This window comes from Sparus aurata, chromosome 16 (assembly GCF_900880675.1).
Source record: "Sparus aurata chromosome 16, fSpaAur1.1, whole genome shotgun sequence".
NCBI lineage: Eukaryota > Metazoa > Chordata > Actinopteri > Spariformes > Sparidae > Sparus > Sparus aurata.
In genome coordinates, this window is record NC_044202.1 from 15,025,690 (window position 1) to 15,044,528 (window position 18,839).

At 42.0% G+C, this 18,839-nt stretch overlaps 4 protein-coding genes across 8 annotated transcripts in view; 2 read left to right on the plus strand and 2 right to left on the minus strand.

Moving 5' to 3' along the window:
- Nucleotides 1-523: 523 nt before the first annotated feature.
- LOC115566495 (uncharacterized) lies at nt 524-2,540 on the plus strand. Its single transcript, XM_030392411.1, has one exon. The coding sequence runs from the start codon at nt 526-528 to the stop codon at nt 1,579-1,581; it is 1,056 nt and encodes a 351-aa protein (XP_030248271.1). The 5' UTR covers nt 524-525; the 3' UTR covers nt 1,582-2,540.
- A 1,333-nt stretch (nt 2,541-3,873) lies between these two features.
- LOC115597712 (cleavage and polyadenylation specificity factor subunit 3) lies at nt 3,874-9,505 on the minus strand. Its single transcript, XM_030443911.1, has 18 exons — nt 9,317-9,505; nt 9,122-9,185; nt 8,784-8,881; nt 8,502-8,630; nt 8,235-8,412; nt 7,740-7,829; nt 7,500-7,650; nt 7,199-7,374; nt 6,951-7,109; nt 6,708-6,854; nt 6,182-6,334; nt 5,603-5,711; nt 5,396-5,494; nt 5,182-5,276; nt 4,663-4,750; nt 4,447-4,513; nt 4,248-4,344; nt 3,874-4,167 (listed from the first exon to the last, which is right to left on the minus strand). The coding sequence occupies exons 1-18, from the start codon at nt 9,385-9,387 to the stop codon at nt 4,066-4,068; spliced, it is 2,073 nt and encodes a 690-aa protein (XP_030299771.1). The 5' UTR covers nt 9,388-9,505; the 3' UTR covers nt 3,874-4,065.
- On the plus strand, nt 8,252-13,825 carry itgb1bp1 (integrin beta 1 binding protein 1). Of its 5 annotated transcripts, XM_030443914.1 has the most exons (8): nt 9,537-9,788; nt 9,912-9,978; nt 11,315-11,430; nt 11,523-11,601; nt 11,683-11,813; nt 12,009-12,101; nt 12,460-12,609; nt 12,727-13,825. In XM_030443914.1, the coding sequence occupies exons 3-8, from the start codon at nt 11,359-11,361 to the stop codon at nt 12,796-12,798; spliced, it is 597 nt and encodes a 198-aa protein (XP_030299774.1). In that variant the 5' UTR covers nt 9,537-9,788; nt 9,912-9,978; nt 11,315-11,358; the 3' UTR covers nt 12,799-13,825. The 5 variants fall into 5 exon arrangements, with proteins under 5 accessions (XP_030299773.1, XP_030299776.1, XP_030299774.1 ...); XM_030443913.1 differs by lacking the exons at nt 9,537-9,788; nt 9,912-9,978 and adding an exon at nt 8,252-8,372; XM_030443915.1 differs by lacking the exon at nt 9,912-9,978.
- A 355-nt stretch (nt 13,826-14,180) lies between these two features.
- Nucleotides 14,181-18,839, minus strand: part of asap2a (ArfGAP with SH3 domain, ankyrin repeat and PH domain 2a) — a 52,101-nt gene continuing 47,442 nt past the window's right edge. Inside the window, exons 23-26 of the mRNA XM_030391821.1 lie at nt 18,756-18,814; nt 18,535-18,614; nt 17,757-17,876; nt 14,181-16,031 (exon numbers count right to left, since the gene is read on the minus strand). Of these exons, the coding sequence (XP_030247681.1) occupies nt 15,957-16,031; nt 17,757-17,876; nt 18,535-18,614; nt 18,756-18,814 (334 nt within the window). The 3' untranslated portion in view covers nt 14,181-15,956. The remainder of the gene's footprint in view (nt 16,032-17,756; nt 17,877-18,534; nt 18,615-18,755; nt 18,815-18,839) is intronic.

Here is an 18,839-nt window from a genome sequence, read left to right on the forward strand (position 1 = left end):
ATTTAGAAACTGCCAACCGGATATTGTGTCAAATTGTTTGCTTTTCCCCGAATTACAAAGTTTTACATAGAAAATTTTGAGGAAAAAACACACATGTAAAATAAAGCGATAAGAAGATATCTTGTCTGTTTGCTTGCTAAATTAATTTAAAAGTGCACTAGTTTTGGGGAGGACATTTTCATTAGAAGAAAGACAGATCTTCGTTGACTAAATTATTATTTTTTTCATGCCATACCAAAAGAATTAACAAACTTTCGCCTAAGAAAATTACCTTAAAGGACAACACATGGTTATATTTGGCGGACCCTGCCACACTAGCTTCAAACTGTGCTCTGGGACCTTATTTTCCTCTTGTTTATTCAGTTGGGGAAAAAAACATTTCTGAGTTTGTATTATTACTTCATTAATATTGTAGATTTGAAAAATGAATTTCTTCTCCAAAGCTCCACGGTGCCCCATGTAGTTGATTCATATCCACCACTAGGGGGCGCTGAAGGGGGTCGAGCCGCCCTCAACGTCACGGAAATGAGCTTTCTTCTTCTGCACCCCGTAAACATGGCGGCGGTCAAACAACATCTTGCAAGGGGAGCATATGACTTTGCACAGAAAAATTGTAACAGATACCTCTTAAAAAGTCACAAAAATCTAGGGGAAAGCGCAATACAAGCTTCGTCTCTGTCGGCGGGGTTTCTGTTTGGTGATATTCAAAACGGAGGACTGTACAGAGCCCAAAACGCTGCGGACAGTGTGACCGTCGGACTCCAACAGGACACTTACACAAGGGTAACTCCAGTGTTTGGTGCTGTTAACAATGTGTGGAACAACAGTTATGTCACTGAATCTTATTATCATCATGGACACAATGAGTTTTCGCTTCTCGACAACACTCCGGTTCAGAATGTAGAAATAAATTCCCCTCGTTACCAGAGTAACAAGTTTCGGAGGACTTCCTTCAGTTCCGCTCAGCGTTCGTGTTGGGGACATGGACAGCTTGTGTCCATCAGGTCTTATAGCGGCAACGGAACCCGGTCAGTGCCCCTTTACAGAACCAAAACCGGCTACTATGACATTCTTGGGGTGTCGCCTACCGCCACTCAAGCCCAGGTAAAGACAGCCTACTACAAGCAGTCCTTCATCTACCACCCGGACAGAAACGCCGGCGGCGACGAGGCCACCGTCCGCTTCTCTGAGATCAGCGAGGCCTACACTGTGCTGGGCAACAAGGTGCTGAGGAAGAAATACGACCGGGGTCTCTTGAGTCAGTCGGACCTCGTCGCCACAGCCAAGCCCTCCGGTAAAGACACCGCCGGAAGCTCCGGCAAACAGCAAGGCGACAGACGGCGGTCTGTGATGGGCGTAGACACCCGAGGAGGCATCTATGACTTCGACAAGTTTTTCAAGGCTCACTACAACGAGCAGCTGCAGAGAGAGAAGGACCTGAGGTTCCGCAAAGAGGAGATGCTGAAGAGGAAGCAGGAGACTGTTGCGGACAAGAAGCTGGACAGGGTGATGGACGTAGGGATTGTGATGATGCTGGTGATGGCAGTGGCTCTTCTATTCAACTTAAAACGTGGAAGCTAATGACGTATGATGAGGATACTGTCTTTGTACTTGAATCATCACCACCTCTCACACTGCAAGAAAACAATGCTGACATGACTGTGAAGCGCCCTCTGTCCTTTGACCTCCAGGGAGCAACCCATGAACTGTCATGACTTCACATCACCCCTATGATAAATGTAACACAGAACAATTGTGCAATTTGTTTTGTAGGCTTATGCTGAGAAACTGCTATTAAGACTAACCTGTGATGTGCACAGGTTTTAGTTGTTATTCAACACAGTATGCATTAGTGGTTGAGATGATTCTGTGCACTGGTTTGTTGGTGTTGTCGCTCAGAGCCAAAGCAAACCCCAGCAGCAGGGACGGGTGTTTTACTTCTCAGTGATGCAGCTGCATGTTAGGTTATCGAATCAACTCTTGCTTTGAGGAATCTTTTTAGTTTTTCAAATGTAGACAAGCAGCTGAATAGTTAAAAAGAATAAAAATTCTAATTTAATTCAGTGATGATCTGATCTAAGAATATCTAACAAGACTGCTTTGGTACCGTCAGCTCTACCCAGCAGTCCTGTCTTTAAGTGTGCTCCACAATACTGAGGACACACGCTGACAGAGGAACATTCAGTGGTTGATTCACAACCTCCAAGCGTTATATTTAAACTCTTTTGGCTTTTATAAAGTCATCTGTTTGACAGATTTCTTTATTTTTAATGGTGAAGCAAATTTCCTTGGTAGTTGTAATGAATCGCTCTCTATGAAATGTTTATAGCAGTACGAGGAAGTCAGGGATTTGTGGATCTGTTCTATCATGAGAGCCCAGGAAACGAGGGCATTATAGGGACTGTAGTTTTATCCTCAGACAGTTAAGTTAAATTACGTGCCTTGGATGATATTTATTGTAAAAATCAGAGGTCATATTGTCTTGATTGATGTTCAACTATTAAATGACTTGTGAGGAGTGCCTGTCAGAGCACAGTTAACAAATGTGGTTTGCTTTTGTTCACACTATTTCAAGTCAATCATACCACCATGTATGACAGAACAGACAAAAGTCTCTTTATTGCACAACGATTTAACACACATTTAAAAAAAGTCTTTTTCAGACATGTAAAGACCACAAACATTTAGTGCATTTTAAAAATTCACAGTTTACACGACAGTTAAAAGTAACCAAACCTGTCATATCAGTACACATTAGTAACAAACACATCAAACATTACCTACAGTGCACAGCATGAAAAAAACTCTAAAATCTATCAAGACAAATAGCATCTAGCATAAATCTTGAGAACATGTTATCCTGTTGTTCTTTTGCACACAGACACAAGCTGGGTGTTACAGTTTTTATTGATTGCTTTGACCTGCTTAAACAAACTGGGATCCACTCGGTTTTCATCATCACTGTCTCAGCAGAGCACAAGACGCCTCTTGCAAATGTGTTAACCCTTTCTCATTGGATTGACACATTTTCCCCACCCTTTTGCAGAACAGTTAACACAGATGTCATTCAAGCAGTCCAAACTCCATTGGTTTAGCTATGGTAACCAAACAGAAACCATCTGTTCCTAACTATTAGAAACTACCTACATCAGTATGAAATCACTAAAGCACCTGTTTGACACGCCTAAACACAAATCTTCAATGAGCAATCAGTCTGCAGGCCTTAAAAAGTGCAGCGGCTGTGTTGTTCTTTGCCAACATGGATTGAAGAGGTCTAAGGCAGATGAGAGTGAGAAATAGGTGCAGAGGAATGTCGGAAGGAAGGTTGGATGGCATGCAAGAAGATTTTTCCCTTGGTTCATTGCAAGGGAGGATAATGAATGTGATGTGGATGAGGCCATGTGGCCCCATCTTCAAGACAGAAGAGACTGAGTATCAATAGTGGCTATTTCTTTTACTCTACAGTAATAGATTTTATTTTATTTTATTAATTTCTTATACTCTAATAGATTTTATTTTGGTATATATGTATTTTGTGTAATATTTACAGTATTTCAGTTTTCTGCCACAGTTTGAACAAAAGAATCAATGGAATCAATCAAATTTGCATCAAAGCATTTCTGAGTCTGGATTCAATTCTTTGCAATAAGGTAAATTTGACAACAAATGGCACTGGCATGAAAGCTACGACAGTAATAGGCTACAATGACAAGCAATGGTGCACTGATTCGCACTGAGTGCTGTATTTTGTATTTTGTTGTCCACTGTGTAATGGTTGATTGGAAGAGCTCATACTCTTGTTTGCAAGTTGTGTTGTTTGAAGGCAAAATTAGCTTTTGTTGCATATTTTAAATATTTTGGCACGGTTAGAGCCTTTTGCAAACAAAATGAGTCATTTTGACCATGAGTGCCACTGTTTCGGCCTGTGTGTTAACTGTTTTGAAAATGTGGAGTTTGAGTTGACTGCTGCATCCAAGCAATCAATAAAAACTGTAACTTCCAACTCTTTTTGAACTCTTAAAAGTCTGTATCCGTTGATGAACGTGTCTGCAGTCCTGTCTGCTCTCAGATGACCGGGTTGAGGGCGTCGTAGAGCCGCTGCACTGCTAGCTCCACCATCTCCCTCAGGGAGTCGTCCTCCGTGCATTCGTCCTCGTAGCACACCGACTGATCAGGGAAGAGAAGGGCATTACGAAAGATATAAAGAAAAAACTACACCGAACACATCGCTCTGTTTTGCATCTCACCCTCGTTTCCAAGCATACGTGCATTGCCTTCCCGTCTACTGTCAAAGAGATGTTTTTACCACCACTGAAATCCACACACTCCTCTCCAAACATGTCCCTACAGACGGACCCAGAACAAAGACGGAATTTTAGGACTAAAGTTAAACTATTTCTGAACACTTATCCGCGTTAATATGGATTTAGCTTGTGTGCCACTCACTGCAGCATGACTCCTAGTCGGGTTTGGAAGACGCCCATGTCCATAACGTTACTCTGTGTCTCCATGACTAAAAGAAACACAAACAGAATCACATGAAATAAAAACAACTTCCTCGCAACGCCATGCATTAAGCTTTCATCTAGTGAGAGGGTCTAGTTGAAACACGAGTGACTTGTTGTACGCTTCCTGCATTTCATAGAGCATTCGAATACTCACCTTTCTGAGCCTTTGGGTTTGACTGGACTTCCAGCACCACAGTGGTGACTGCATCAGCATACATGTCATTGAGAGGGTTAGCTATCCACTGGAACAGGAGATAAAGAGCCACGTAGTCCGTTTATATAGCACCATATCAAACACAAAGGGTATTCTAAGCGATTTGGAGACTCAAAGATTGGAGATAAAGAACAACAAAGACAGCAATTTTCAAATAAATTAGTTAATTATCACTTATCACTTAGATATTCGCATACACCTTGATTTTGAGGTGAGATTTCTCCACATTGCTGCAGTGAAATGTAACCAAATTTGAACCTGCGATAGAGTAAGACATCAGGAAGATGCAAAGACAATGATGAATCTACCAATGAAGAACCAATCATTATAGATGTAATAATAAGGGCAACATAATGGCTCAAATCCAGAGTAACCAACATTTCGGTCATATATATTGGGCCGAGACCACTGAGTGACTTATAGACAATAAGAAGGAGCCTTGAAATCAATTGTTCTCACCTCCAGCAGCACCATGCCGACCTCGTGGATCAGAGTGATGTTTTTTAAGATTTTCAAAGTGTTCTTCTCGGTTCCATCCAGCTCTTCCACATCACCTGAGGCGAGAGAAAAGGCCGCCACAATCAGTGAGGGGTAAAAGGGAGAAAAAGTTTTAATGCGTGCACAGAAAACTATGAAGGGAGTTGTCCCTCAGTGCACATATGAACAGCCTCACCTGTGAGGTTCCTCAGATGGCAGACGAGCAGCGAGTAAGGCCCGGTGAATGGGATAGCTTGGGACTGTTTGACCGTGCTCATGGCCAGCTCTGTGTACGCTGCAGAACAGACGGACACACACCAGGTGACCTCATGATGCATCGCCTCTGTCAGATATTAAAATCTCAGTCAGGGAGAATAAATTATTTATTTTTTTAAAAACTCACTAGAAAGGTCTGAGGGATTAAGAATGTGGTAGTTGAAGTTCTTTTTCACCAGTATGCCGGACACCCTCTGGCCCTGAGCGCACTTCTTATCAGCCAGAGAGCCCATCACCTGAGAGGAGGGGTGGTGTTTAGAGTGGATTTATGTGTTTAACATTGCAATAATCGAGATACAGCATCGTTGAGCCAGAAAGAGCCCAAAGTGAGACCCACCATGAAATCACCTTTTTTGGAGCCATAAATCCTGATTAGATCTGACTAAGAGCCTGAGGACCTGATGTGGTAACGCTTGTCAATCACAAGGTAGCTCACCCTGAGGCACACCCTGCTTTATAAGTATGTATTAAATGTATTGTAAATGTAAATGTATTAAAGTAGATTTGAAACTAGCCAATGAAACTGTTTACTGAGGTAATAAATCAAGTGAGAGGTCGGGTCATTTTCTCATAAGATTACATACAATTTGACTTCTTTTGCAACCAGTGGGGTCACCCCCTGCTGGCCCTTAGAGAGTTTAATATAGTCAATGCTTCAGATCATAACAATCTAATAGAAAAGGACAAAGACAGACTGTTAAATGACCTTGGCCAGTTTCTCTCCTCTGAAGTTGAGGGTGACCGCCTCTGTGTTCCGAGGATTGTGGACTTCGATGTGAACCTGGTCGTTGTCCTCGTACTCCCTGATCAGCGCAGCCTTCAGACGGGCCATCTCATTCTGCTCTCCGTGGACCAGGATCTGAAGATGACACACAGACGAGAGAGTAAAGGTTTATTTATAACTGATGCAAGGTGCAACTGACAACTGCTGCAATTAATGATTATTTCAATTATCAAATAATTTGCCTACTTTATTTATGAATAATCAATTCATCTTTTAGTCAGTAAGTAAAGTCTTGAAACTGCCTCTTCTGTCCAACCAACAATCCAAAACCCAAAGAGTCTTCATTTACTGTCATCACTGACAACAAAAAGCAACAAATCTTTCATTTAGGAAGCTGTAACCAGCGAATATTTCACATTTTTGCTTGAAAAATGACCAAAACAATTGTATCGATGATTGACTATTTGTTGTATCTGTGAATCACTGTCGTTTTTTCCTTTTCTCCTACCACGTGTGGGGGTTTGAGAGCCCTAATGAACTCGCTGGTCTGCTGGTAGTCAGTGTGGGCCGAGAAGGAGATGTAGTCCACTGACATCTTCAGCTGCAGCTTCTGTCCGGACATGGTGGTGATCTCCTCCGGCTCCGACATGATGTGCTGCAGGACGCACACAAACAAACCATTTTCCAAGAAAAAAAAGGATGTATCTGTCTATTTCTAACCCTTCACATACTGTCTGCCATCCTGTCTTACCTTGGCCAGTGTGCCTTCTACACAGTATCCAGCGATGATGACTCCGTTCCTCTTGTCAGTGCACCAGCTCTCGAAGAGCTCCCTGGAGAGACCGCTCTGCATCATACCCGGAGACGCCATCACCACACTGGGGCCGATGTCATCAAAGTGATCCATGCTCTGGAAAAGACCCGACACCACAGTTAAAGACATTCAGTGGCAACAGTCCGTCTTGTCCGTCTGTCTGTGTATCCGTAGCAGCTCTCCACCTTGAGGTTGCTGATGTGCTTGAAGACAAAAGGGTTGTTGATGTTGATGGCCTTGCGGATCTTGTCGTTCATTGCGTTGACGTAGGTCTGGTACACGGCCATGCACTTCTTGGCCAGGGATGAAGCGTAGTAGATGGGGATGTCGTGGAGCTCCGGGTGGTTCTGCCAGTACTCATCTACAGGAGAGGAACACAATCTTACAGTCTCCCTAATATAAAAGAATACAGATACAAGGGTAATACAATGCAAATATTAAGCATCACACGACACAGGGTCATAAATAACTAAATTAAACTCTCACCCAGGATGAGCAGCAGTTCCTGGGCCCGACCCAGGGCGAACACAGGGATTAAACAGCGGCCTTCTCTGTTGACGATGTCGTGGACCGTGTTACAGAACCGAGCTTCACGCTCCTCCCTCTTCTCATGGATGTGGGTGCCGTAGGTTGACTCCTGCAGACAGAATAGCAGCATTTACTATGTCTTGATCACCCAAAGATCCATTTGAAGGTGTCTTTGGTAAGTCTTATTAATTGGCATACTATAATTAGGATGTCAGGTTTGACACTGGGGATCTCGGCCGCCATGAGATGCCTGTCTTCTTGTCGGGAGAAGTCTCCTGTGTACAGCAGCTGCAGGAGGGGAGATGAGATTCATTTTTAAATTCAAAAACGTGTTCAGTGAGATTAGTAATATAATTAATAAATGGTAGCGTTAACTTGCTAGTCAAAAAGTTCAAGTTATTTAAATAATTTAAGGATACCTAATCAACTTACTGCAGTAATACAATATCAATTATCAGAAAACAAATTTATGAGGAAAACATTTTTGGTTTTTTGTTTAGCGTTGTATTTTGGTTTTGTATGCGATTTGTGTGCAGTCTCATCTGCCAGTAAAGATGTATCTGTTACATATCATCTTCCAAGCTTCACTCAAAGGAACCACATCACTCATTGTCATTCACAGGCAGGACTATCTGAGACAATTTAAATAAATACATAAAAAAAAAACAACAACAAAAAACCAGAACTCGTTACCTTGACTCCAGCTATTTCAATCATGAACATGGCAGCTCCCAGCACGTGACCGGCGTGGTAGCACCAGAACTTGATCCCAGCCACCTCCTTGACCTCGTGGAAGTTGATGGTCTCGATCTTATCCATGCTCTCCTCCAGGTCAGTCTCAGTGTACAGCATGTCATCTGCAGAAATGTTGCTGCGATGAAAATAATACATTTAAAATTACCATCTGTAGATTATCAACTTGAAAGGCGGTTACATGACGACTAATGCTCTTGCTCCCACCTGACTTTGACATAATCGGACAGCAGCCAGCGGTAGATGGCTTTGGTGGCGTGGGTCATGAAGGTCCTGCCTTTAAAGCTGGTCTTCTGGAGGAACCACGGCAGAGCTCCGCAGTGATCCAAGTGGAAACTGAGGAGAAGACATCACATTATAAAGCCTTAGTTATGTTAGGATATGATTTAAAATAGAAGGAAGGAATTTACCAACAGAGATGTGGAAAAGCTGCTATAATTAATTTAAAAAAGACAGTTCAACACATAATAGAGAGGAGGAAGGACTGACTGGCTGATGAGCAGGAGGTCTATCTCGGCTGGGTCGATCAAATCTATGTACGGGAGGGCATCCATTCCCTCCAAGCCAGGGTGGATACCACAGTCCAGCTGCCAAACAAAAAATATCACTTTGTTAATTTTTATATTTCACCCAGCATAAATCACTTAAATCACTACAGAAAACGATAGATACATTTTTGAAATTCTGAAATATTACATGTATCCTGCACAAAACAAGAACTAAAAACCACATGGTGTAATGCTCACAGGTCTGTTACTGGATGGAGGAATATTTACATGAATTGTAATATAGTGTGAATTACATAAAAAAAAAAAAAAATCATTTACCATAATTTTCCTTCCTTTGAACTCCAGGATGATGCATGACCTCCCCACCTCCTGACCAGCACCCCTGTAGTTACACGAGAGAAAAGCATTAAGGCTGAGGTCACATTTATTTGTTATCAGTAATATTATTATGGTGGCATGTAATAGCAGCCAGTGTAAGCTCTCATTCATATAACAACACGCAGACGGACTCACAGTGGACGAATCAGGAGCTGGTCGCTTTCCTCCGCGGGTACAATCACCTCTACTTTGCGTTTTGCGGCCATGTGCGTCAAATTTTTGCAGGCAAATTTACAGGTAGAATAAAATCCATCGGGTCATACTGCACTCTGGTGAATGAATGAGAGGGGGGCGGCCTCTCGGAGCGTCACACTTCCGGTGTCGTGCCAAAATACCGCCGACGGAATTCTGAAGCGTTGACAAACGTTCCCGGACAAACGTGGTTCAGTTTTTACCGTAGATAAAATAACGTACTGCTACAAAAGACATTGGAGTCATAAATGCATTGAAAATGATAAAATCTTACGCTTCGTGCACGCTTAACAATACATAACATCCGCATTACTCTCGGCTCCAGAGGTACTTGTTGTGCTTCGTCACGTCCCCTTTAAGTGGTGTTGGGTGTAGGCTGTGAAACTCACAGGGAAGCTAAAGAGTCAAAGTGAAGGTAAACACACAGCTTTTTCTTTAATGAAAATTCACTCCGAAGACTTCACCGAGACGGATACTGTTAAAACAGGTGTGTAGTGTTAAGTTCATTTGATTAAATACGTTGCATTTGTGTTCGCAGCCCCGCCTCTGAACGCCTTCGCTTTTCAACTTTAGTGTGAAAATAAAAGCGGCGGGGGACTTTTAAGGTGGAGTAGGCTGACTGTCACCCATATTCATTATTTCATTTATTTTAGGATGTTATTTAAACATCGCTATTGGGCGTTTACATATTTTTTTTATTATTATTATTTAGTGCTTCGTGTAGGTTTCCTTGATGAATGATGCGTTCAAGTCCAACGTAACCTGTTGATTCTGGTGCCTAGTGTGTAATTTGCGTCGTGGGGGCTCTGTTGTAAATTTTTAATGCCCCCCTCCCTAGCCTCACCCAAGAACAGAAACACCCTCCTCCATGCAGTAATAATCTACCCCGACATGATGGAGGCAGAAGATACTGTTACAGCAGCAGGTGTAACAGATGAACTGGTCTGCGATTTGACTGGTGCCCCTTTGTCAGCAGTCAAATCGTGGAAACTTTCTTCGATTAACATTTGAAACAGCTCTCTCAATTAACAAGGTATTACTTATTACAGTGTAATATTACTATATTATTATTATTATTATAATTATCATCATCATTATAATGAGCAATTACATTGACATTGAAAATGAAACCTGACATAGTGAGATAGTAAGGTTTACTTGAAGTAACTAAGTTAACTTATTTTGAGGACAGTGCTGTGTCTGAATTTTACATTTCAGCAGAATATCTTTGTTGGATTCATACTTTTATTTTGTAAGGCCTTGCAAACTACATTTATGTGATTTCAACATATTTAGCTGGGATCAGGCCTGAAAATCCTGACATCAGATTATACATTAGCTTTAAAGTGCCAGCTCTGAACTGGGAAAGACTGGTTTCCAGTCATTTTACTACTGGTACTGGTAACTGCAAGACAATCTGAAATGATCAAAAACTCAGAAACTTACCACATATACTACTACTACTACTACTATCATTTCCTGTTCCTGTTTCCACTCAAGACAATCACAGAGAAAGAAGATTGTCAGTGATCTTTTTCCATTGGCAGATTTCTTTTACTTAATACAAGCAAGAATTAACTTGTTTTCATAGTTTTTTAAACCTATTTTTAATGTTGTATTTTCTCTAGTGTTACTCAATTCTCACACAGATGTATTTAATCCCATGTTTGGTTATTTTTATTAGAATTTCTTTATATGAGCGTTTGTGATGCCTGCTTTGAGTGACTGAATGTCTTGTGATCCGCTCAAGTCTCTCTTGCAGAACAGATCTAGATCTTAATGAATAAATAAAGCACAACATTCTAGCATTCTCACGTAGCCGAAGGTCCACACTCGAATTGAGACTGCGCTATGATCTACATTCAGTTATTTATCATCTGCGTTTAGACTTGAGAAAACAGTCCTGCTGTGTGTTTAACACTCTGGTCTGTGATGATTCAGGTTGCCGAGGCTGGAGGGCTGGATGTGGACCGTCATGGTGAACGATGTTCCGGAAAGTCAAGAAGCGCCACAGCAGCAGCAGCTCGCAAAGCAGTGAGATCAGCACCAAAAGCAAAGTACTGCAGCACGCACGTAAATGTTGCGACAGAGACACTTTCGCCTTTGTTGAATTTAACCAACAACCTCTCGTGTTTCTGACTCTGTGCAGTCTGTGGACTCCAGTTTGGGAGGGCTCTCCAGGTCCAGCACCGTCGCCAGCCTTGACACAGACTCCACCAAGAGCTCAGGTCAGCCTCTGTGTCCTCTTCATCTTCCATCACTCCCCATTTATCTTTTCTAACTGATTATTCGATGTGTGTCCTCTGTAGGCAACAGCACGTCTGACACGTGCGCTGAGTTCAGGGTGAAGTATGTGGGAGCCATTGAGAGGCTACAGTTTGACATGAGCAAGACCCTCCAGGAGCCTCTGGACCTCATCAACTACATTGATGCTGCTCAGGTTAGAAGATGGAGAAATATCACACCATTAATTAATTAAATGACTCATCAATTCATTATGCCGATGGAAAGTCCTGTGAAGTGTTGTGGTCCGCAAAACTTTTCTGGCCTTTTCTTTTGCCATGATGGTGAGTAGCTAAGGGCTGAATCTGAACTTTCCCTTCAATATGTGATCAATATGTGATCCTTCTCACAGCAAGATGGAAAGCTTCCCTTCATACCCGGGGACGAGGAGATGATTCTGGGAGTGTCAAAGTACGGAGTGAAAGTGGCGTCCCTGGACCAGTGTGTGAGTAGAAAGTGATATACTGTACTTCAGATTTAATGGTCATTGATTAGACATTTGCGGTACTGCTGGGTCATCGATGCAGCCAAACAGCATGGTTATGAATTCAGCATCAATTTATATGTTTGACAGGGTCCTGCACTAAACTGCTGACTCAAGTGTTTCAGCGTCCCCCACCCCTTGATGTTTCCTCCACGTTACCCGTTTTATCTGAAGAATGAGCTGAATTTAGAGTGTAGCTCAGATAAATACCTCTGAAGCCACAGCGGTGGATGATGATTATCTCTCTCAGCCACATAATATAGATGAAGTAACGAACAGTGCGCTCGATCTAATGAGTCTTTAATGAACCTCTGGCCAGGACGTGCTGCATCGCCACCCTCTCTACCTGATAGTGCGCATGCTGTGTTACGATGACGGCCTGGGTGCAGGGAAGAACCTCCTGGCTCTCAAAACCACCGATGCAAAGCAAGAGGAGTGCAGCATCTGGGTGTACCAGTGCAGCAGTTCAGTGAGTGCATAGAATGAAACAGCTGGCTGGGTTTCTATTAAGATACAGATCACCTGTCTGGGCTCGTCTTCCCTGTCAATAAATGCTGTTTTTTTTTTTGATTGTTTGTCCGAACAGGAGCAGGCTCAGTCCATCTGCAAGGTGCTGTCGGCTTCTTTTGACTGCGCTCTGACGTCAGACAAGTCCTGAGGCCGGAGAAATAGACGGGAGCTGAGATAGTGAAGCAGGAGAACCATGGCTGCATTGTGACTGCTAGAAAATGCAACCCTTTCCTTTTTTAAAAAAAAAACAAAACTGTACGATTCCTGTGTGTTTTCCAAGCCGTCGTGTTGCCAGTGTGACACTCAGTTTGTGACATGTACGGTCACCAGTCAAGTCAGAACCACTGTGAATCTGTCTGAATCATTTCCTTGGAACCTGCTTCCAACACCTCACATGTTCCTGTGCCACCTGTCACGTAAAGTCAAGAGCGCAAAAGCAAAGTGTGGAAAAGAAAAAGGAAATGGTTGCATTTAAAAAAAACAAAAAAAAAGCAATGTCATGTAAATCATATTTAATGTAAATTATGGCAAAAAAAAAAGGTACATAATGTTTCAAACCATCTCCACCCAGCTCTGTCAGCATATGGCAACTCATGGGTGACATTCTCAGACTTGGTACACGACATGACGACATGCACACAGTTTGGTTCTCGTCATGTGGAAACCACTCAGATCCCTTTTCATCCTTTTTGTGTTTTTTCTGACGTAGACAGTATTGGTACAGTAACAGTCACTTTTTGACTCGAAGGTACATCAGAACAGGTGTTTTAACCGTGGCAAACATTCTATATTTCGTCTTAATTTGTGAGGTTTACTCATTTAGATGACTTTTATTGTATCATTGTTTTACATTTTCTTTATACTGAACGTTTTCTTGGTACCAAATGCTTGAAGTGTCTTCTGATTTGTTGAGTTCTTGTTTCTTGTTGATTCAAAAACTTGTCGACACCACAAAAATCCTATTAGGCTGTTGGAGGCATATGAATGTGTTTACAGTTGTGGTACTGACTTAAGCTCACCGTGTACATAATTGCATTCTTTTCATCTTGGTCCAGTAAAGACTGTGTTGAAAAAGTGTGAAAGCAAGGAAATGTTAGATCTGGTACGATAAACGAGTGGGAAGCTTTTGTGTTTGATCATTATTTCACTGATTAAAGTGGCAATTCTCCTTTTTCCTTCAGGGTCATATTTAATATCGACTGTGTTTGACATTCTCTGTCTTTTAATCCCTTTATTGCTGGAGCATCGCTTTAAAAACAACGATATTTTCCCCCTAAAATATAGTATAGTGTGTGTTTTGACACCACATTGCACTCTGAGATATTCCCCATCAGAGGGAGCTCTTGATACATCATCTCACTTTTGCCTTTTGAAGAATCACTCCACTGAAAACATGTTGTGTTTTTAAAATGCATGTCATTCACTTAAACAGTCCCCCAAAATAGCTTAGCTCCCGACAATTTAGTAAAAGCAGGCGTTCCCATCTGCACAAATGAATCCCTTAATTTCCTTAAGAAACAGACCAAAGCCTTGTATTACTTAATATTTTATTATTCCAGTTTCTTTTTCCCATTTACTTGCACAACAGAGTTAAGAGTCGATGCAGTGATCCACAGACAGATAATGAGAATGAATTAAGTTTATTTTCCCAGTTATGTGTGAGTGTCTGCTTTCAGCGCGCGCACATACACACAGGTCCAACTGAGGTCATATCTGTAACTGCTCATCACCACAGCGCATTAAAAGACATTTACTGCCCAGGTTATGTTATTTGTTTTTACATTTAAATATCAACAAAACAAAATCTATTTACATGAATAGATTATTAAATCTTCCCGTTTCCAGTGAGTTCAAATCAAACATGATGAAGCTACGATTCACACGTCTCCCCTGGTCATTCACAAATCCATGGAAGGCTCCGGTTTCAGGTTAAATGCCTAAATATCAACATTATGAACAGACAGAAAAGTTGCTCTGCAACCAAAATGAAGTTAATTACATTGAATGTTTTATATTTCTTTCATAACACTATTGATAAACTCATCTTTCTACATTATATGACCCCAGATATGAGAGGCTCGAACTGTAGGAAAGATGCTCCTTTCTCTTGATGTCTGGTTGTACAGAGAGAGCTTAGAAATCAGCCTGTCAAGAGTCTGAGAGCTCTCCAAGGCAAGAGGAAGCAACAGAAGTCACAGAGATACCTCCAGCTATTATCACATTCCCACGCTTTCCTCTTACTTCGTTATTCGTTCACTCTCAGCTTATTCTGTGCAGGCAATTCTCTCTCACACACTCACACACACACACACACACACACAACACTTCCTATTCCTCCTATAAGGCAGATGACAGGCGGAGACGGCCTGAGGTGTCAGACTCAGCATAAAGGTAATTACCGACTGCTGCAGCTTCAGTCACTCTCATCATTTGACCTAAAACAGCACAGGAGGAAGAACTGGAGCGTTCGATATTATCTATGAGACAGAACAGGCAGAGTGTGATTGGAGAAGCATTTGTGGAGTTCACCTGCAGCTCTTCCACTCCACACACTTGTGAGAAGGCGGTTTCTCGCAGGTGTGATGAGTTGGAGGCTATTTTTACATCTAACATACCCCCGTTTCGACGGTGGTCCGTCTTTAAACGGGGACAGGGAAGCGCTCCCTCGGGTGCAGCTTCTAGCATATTCCAAGGTTAGTTTAGCACCATTAGAAAAAAAAACCTCCACACAGGAGGCCGGCTACAGGGTTGGAAAGCAGGTAGGCATTTTATCGCTCATGCACAGAGGTGGAATGTAAGCATGGTGGCTGTGTTCACATTTACAGTTGTTAGTAAAATACATCGCTGTTGCCTTCTCAGTACTATCACTGTCAGGACTGTCTGTACAACGCAGGTGAGCAGAAAACAGATGATATGAATACTGTACATATAACCTTCATTATGTCACACGTCCTCTCATGTTGTAACAAGGATAAAGACAAGGAAAGTGCATTTATTGCGAGAGGTCATTCACTACAATCATTGTTTTTTGTTTTTTTTTAAATCTTGAAGAGTCTTCGTCGGAAACATGAACGGCAAGCTTTAAAACCACATTCAGTCCCCATGAGTGCTTGATGGAGCCACACCCAGACTTTCTGGCTAAGCTGTTGGGTGTGAATGATGACAAGGTGATGATACAGCAGCGCCACTTTCACAAGCCCGATGATGACGACGATGACGACAAACACGGGAATGACGGTGGAGGTTTTGCTGGCTTGACAGGTGGATGCGCCCCGCGATGCATCTCGAGAACCAGAGAGAAGCCGCTCAGTCAGCGATGAAGTGTACAAATGTCACCGGGAAGGCTCCTCTCCTCATCGGGTCACCTTCAATGTGGCCCAGCTGTGAAGAGGGAAGACAGAGTGGCGAGGTCAGAGGATGGTAAAAGGCAGCTGCGACTGAAACACTAAATCATCTGACTGTTTTCACCAAGAGCACGTACACAACACTAAAACACATCTAAACACAAGGGCTGGGTTTAAAAAAACAAAACAACATAAGGATTTATCGCTATTCAAAGATTCAATATGGATTCTGTTATCACAACTGATTTCCTGATTTGACTTGATTCAGATTCAACATTGATTCATTGGGTTATTTGGGATTTCAATTAGATATTTCAGTTAAAATAACAAATTGGCTTGGATATGAAACAGATTCTGAGGGAACTAATGCCGTAAAATGTACAAGGAAACCTCTGTGTTTACATCAAGGGGGAAAAGAAATGGTTCCTGTGATTTGTGGGATTCTACCTATTTAGAAATGAATGGGATACTGTTATGATTTAGCATCTGATTATTAAAAAAGCTGTAATGATAGAACAAGAAAAGTAGTGACGGATGGAGGCCTAAGTACTTCAGCAAAGGAAAAGAAGATACAAAATTGAAACTTTTGCATTTTAAGCCACCTCTGTTGCTGTGAGTTTGCGAGGGGCAACTGAATGCAACATAAGTGTGAAACTAACACGTAAATGACACCAAAATTTGTTAGAGACTCAAATAAGACTGAAAGACCAAATCAGAGATTTTCGGACTTCGTATCTTATCATTCAAATGATCATTTTTTTTAAACCCAGCCCTTCCTAAAATAAAGAATTGTGAGTTTATATTTTTGCAATTTTGATTTCTTTGAATGACCCAAAAATCAAAGTCATTGGAAATCACAGCTTCCTGAATCAAAATTGAGCTGAATCAGGAGATCAGTGCCAACATCCAGCCCTACTAAACACCACCTAATGGAGGCTAAAACACAAGGAACATCTGAGTAATATCTAAAGTGACATTCCAACATCATACTACCTTGGCTGATATAGAAGAAAGTACCTATTATGTCCTTAAGCCCATTTAAATGATTTTAAACGTCTGCTATACCTGAAAATAAAAAGCTAGGAAATGTTTCTACATGTTTAGACAAAGCCTAAACTAAAGCATGACAAGTTGAGGAAATCATTATAGAATAATGAACAAACACTGTTCTACACATGACAAAACATCTGTCTGTGATTTATTTTACTTTTCTCATGACAAGTTTTCATTCTCCGGAATTAAAAATGAAACCTAAGTCATGCACAGGCCAGTTTTCCAGCTAAAAGACCGATGTAACATCCAACTAAAGCACCACGGCTACATTTGCCCTCCCCTCCTTGCGCCGCCTCATTACTGTGCTTTCATTTGGACATTTCAAACGCACAGAGAGTAATAACGCTGCCCAACGCAGAACACAGGGGAAGCATGACGGAGACCTCAGGAGACGTTAGGGTCCATGTGGAGACACGGAGGGAGAGAGTGACTAAATACGGTCATTTCTGCAGAGGTGGCTCAGAGGAAAACAAGTTGCAGCTGGTTGACGGTTCACACAAGGGGCTCCACAGAGGAAGCAGCAGCAGGCGGAAAAAGAGGAGGAGGGGGAATATCAGCCGGGGTGAGGTCATGGCTTTTTGCTTCAGCCGTCATGGTTACCGCGTCCGCTGACATCCATGGGATCAAGAACGGGACATTAGTTGGAAATCTGAGAACGTAATGCAAGCATCCAAAATACGACGAATTTCGCAGCTTGACAGATACTCACCCACCACTCCTGGTCCTCCTCTCCATCCACCACAATCACCTCGCCCTCGGAGAAGGTCAGCTCGTCTGGGTTGTCGGCTACACAGTTGTAGATGGCTTTCACTCGCTTCGGCCTTTTATTCTGAGGGACCGAACGAAGCACACAGACAGATTCGCTCAAGTTTTTGCCACAGGGAAAGAAAATGGTAGGATGATGTACAGCCATACAATCACGGTGCATTTTATCTACTATATTATCTGCCATAACTGCAAAGCTTTAGGGACTTATTTTATAATTGTATGTTATTTTTACATTTTTTTTGTTTGAATGTTTGTTTTTATCAGAATATCAAATGTTTTAACAGCTCAGAAGCATAAATTCAGGTTACTGATTTAAAAAGTTCCTCTAATTCGAGGATTCTCCATCACTGACAAAGTAAAAAGAAATGTCATTACTATTTCATGCACTATTCTTGGCTTGAAAGTTGTAACCAATTTTTTCCAACTTAAAACCCTAAAAGAAGAGAGTTAAACACCTTATCTACATAACCTGAGAAAGTAGCTCTCTGCCTGTTAGAGTGCAGGAAGGAAATTTACGGCACAAGTAGTCACTGGAAACACTGAGACAATAGGTCGACCTGCAGTGCGCTGGAGGCAATTATTACACAACACTAATAACAGCATTAGCCATTACTTGGGAAACCAGCAGCTGGTGAAACTGTGCAGCCACATGAATGAATAAACGTTTCACAATTTGCACGTTATCTGAATGATAATGAGTGGAAAAACGAGGGACTCACCGGGTAGGCCTTCCTCGGCATGGGGGCTGGAGGCATAGACTGACCTATGGAGTTCTGGGGGCATCCTGGCACTTCCTTAGCTGGAACAGGAAGAGGAAATTATATCACAACGACAACAAGAAATTCCACTTTTCCAGAGAAGAAACAGGAACCTGACAGATAGTAAAACTGCACTGGGCAGATGAAGATTAATCAGACTTGTCTCTTATCTGTATGCTCACCCGGTCTTTCGATAGATTGGGTTCGATTTAGAGGTCCTCTGTTGAAGCTCTTATCATTTCTGTAAAACAAAGAAAAGAACAAAA

Excerpts from the sequence above, each read along its gene's own strand:
- itgb1bp1 (XM_030443913.1), top strand. The coding sequence starts at position 11,359 with ATGTTCCGGAAAGTCAAGAAGCGCCACAGCAGCAGCAGCTCGCAAAGC. Across the intron at positions 11,431-11,522 it reads AGATCAGCACCAAAAGCAAA|TCTGTGGACTCCAGTTTGGG; the intron begins GTACTGCAGCAC and ends GACTCTGTGCAG. Across the intron at positions 12,610-12,726 it reads TGTACCAGTGCAGCAGTTCA|GAGCAGGCTCAGTCCATCTG; the intron begins GTGAGTGCATAG and ends TTGTCCGAACAG.
- LOC115566495 (XM_030392411.1), top strand. The coding sequence starts at position 526 with ATGAGCTTTCTTCTTCTGCACCCCGTAAACATGGCGGCGGTCAAACAA.
- LOC115597712 (XM_030443911.1), bottom strand. The coding sequence starts at position 9,387 with ATGGCCGCAAAACGCAAAGTAGAGGTGATTGTACCCGCGGAGGAAAGC. Across the intron at positions 8,882-9,121 it reads TCAAAGGAAGGAAAATTATG|CTGGACTGTGGTATCCACCC; the intron begins GTAAATGATTTT and ends TTTGTTTGGCAG. Across the intron at positions 5,495-5,602 it reads TAATCCCTCAGACCTTTCTA|CGTACACAGAGCTGGCCATG; the intron begins GTGAGTTTTTAA and ends TCTGTTCTGCAG.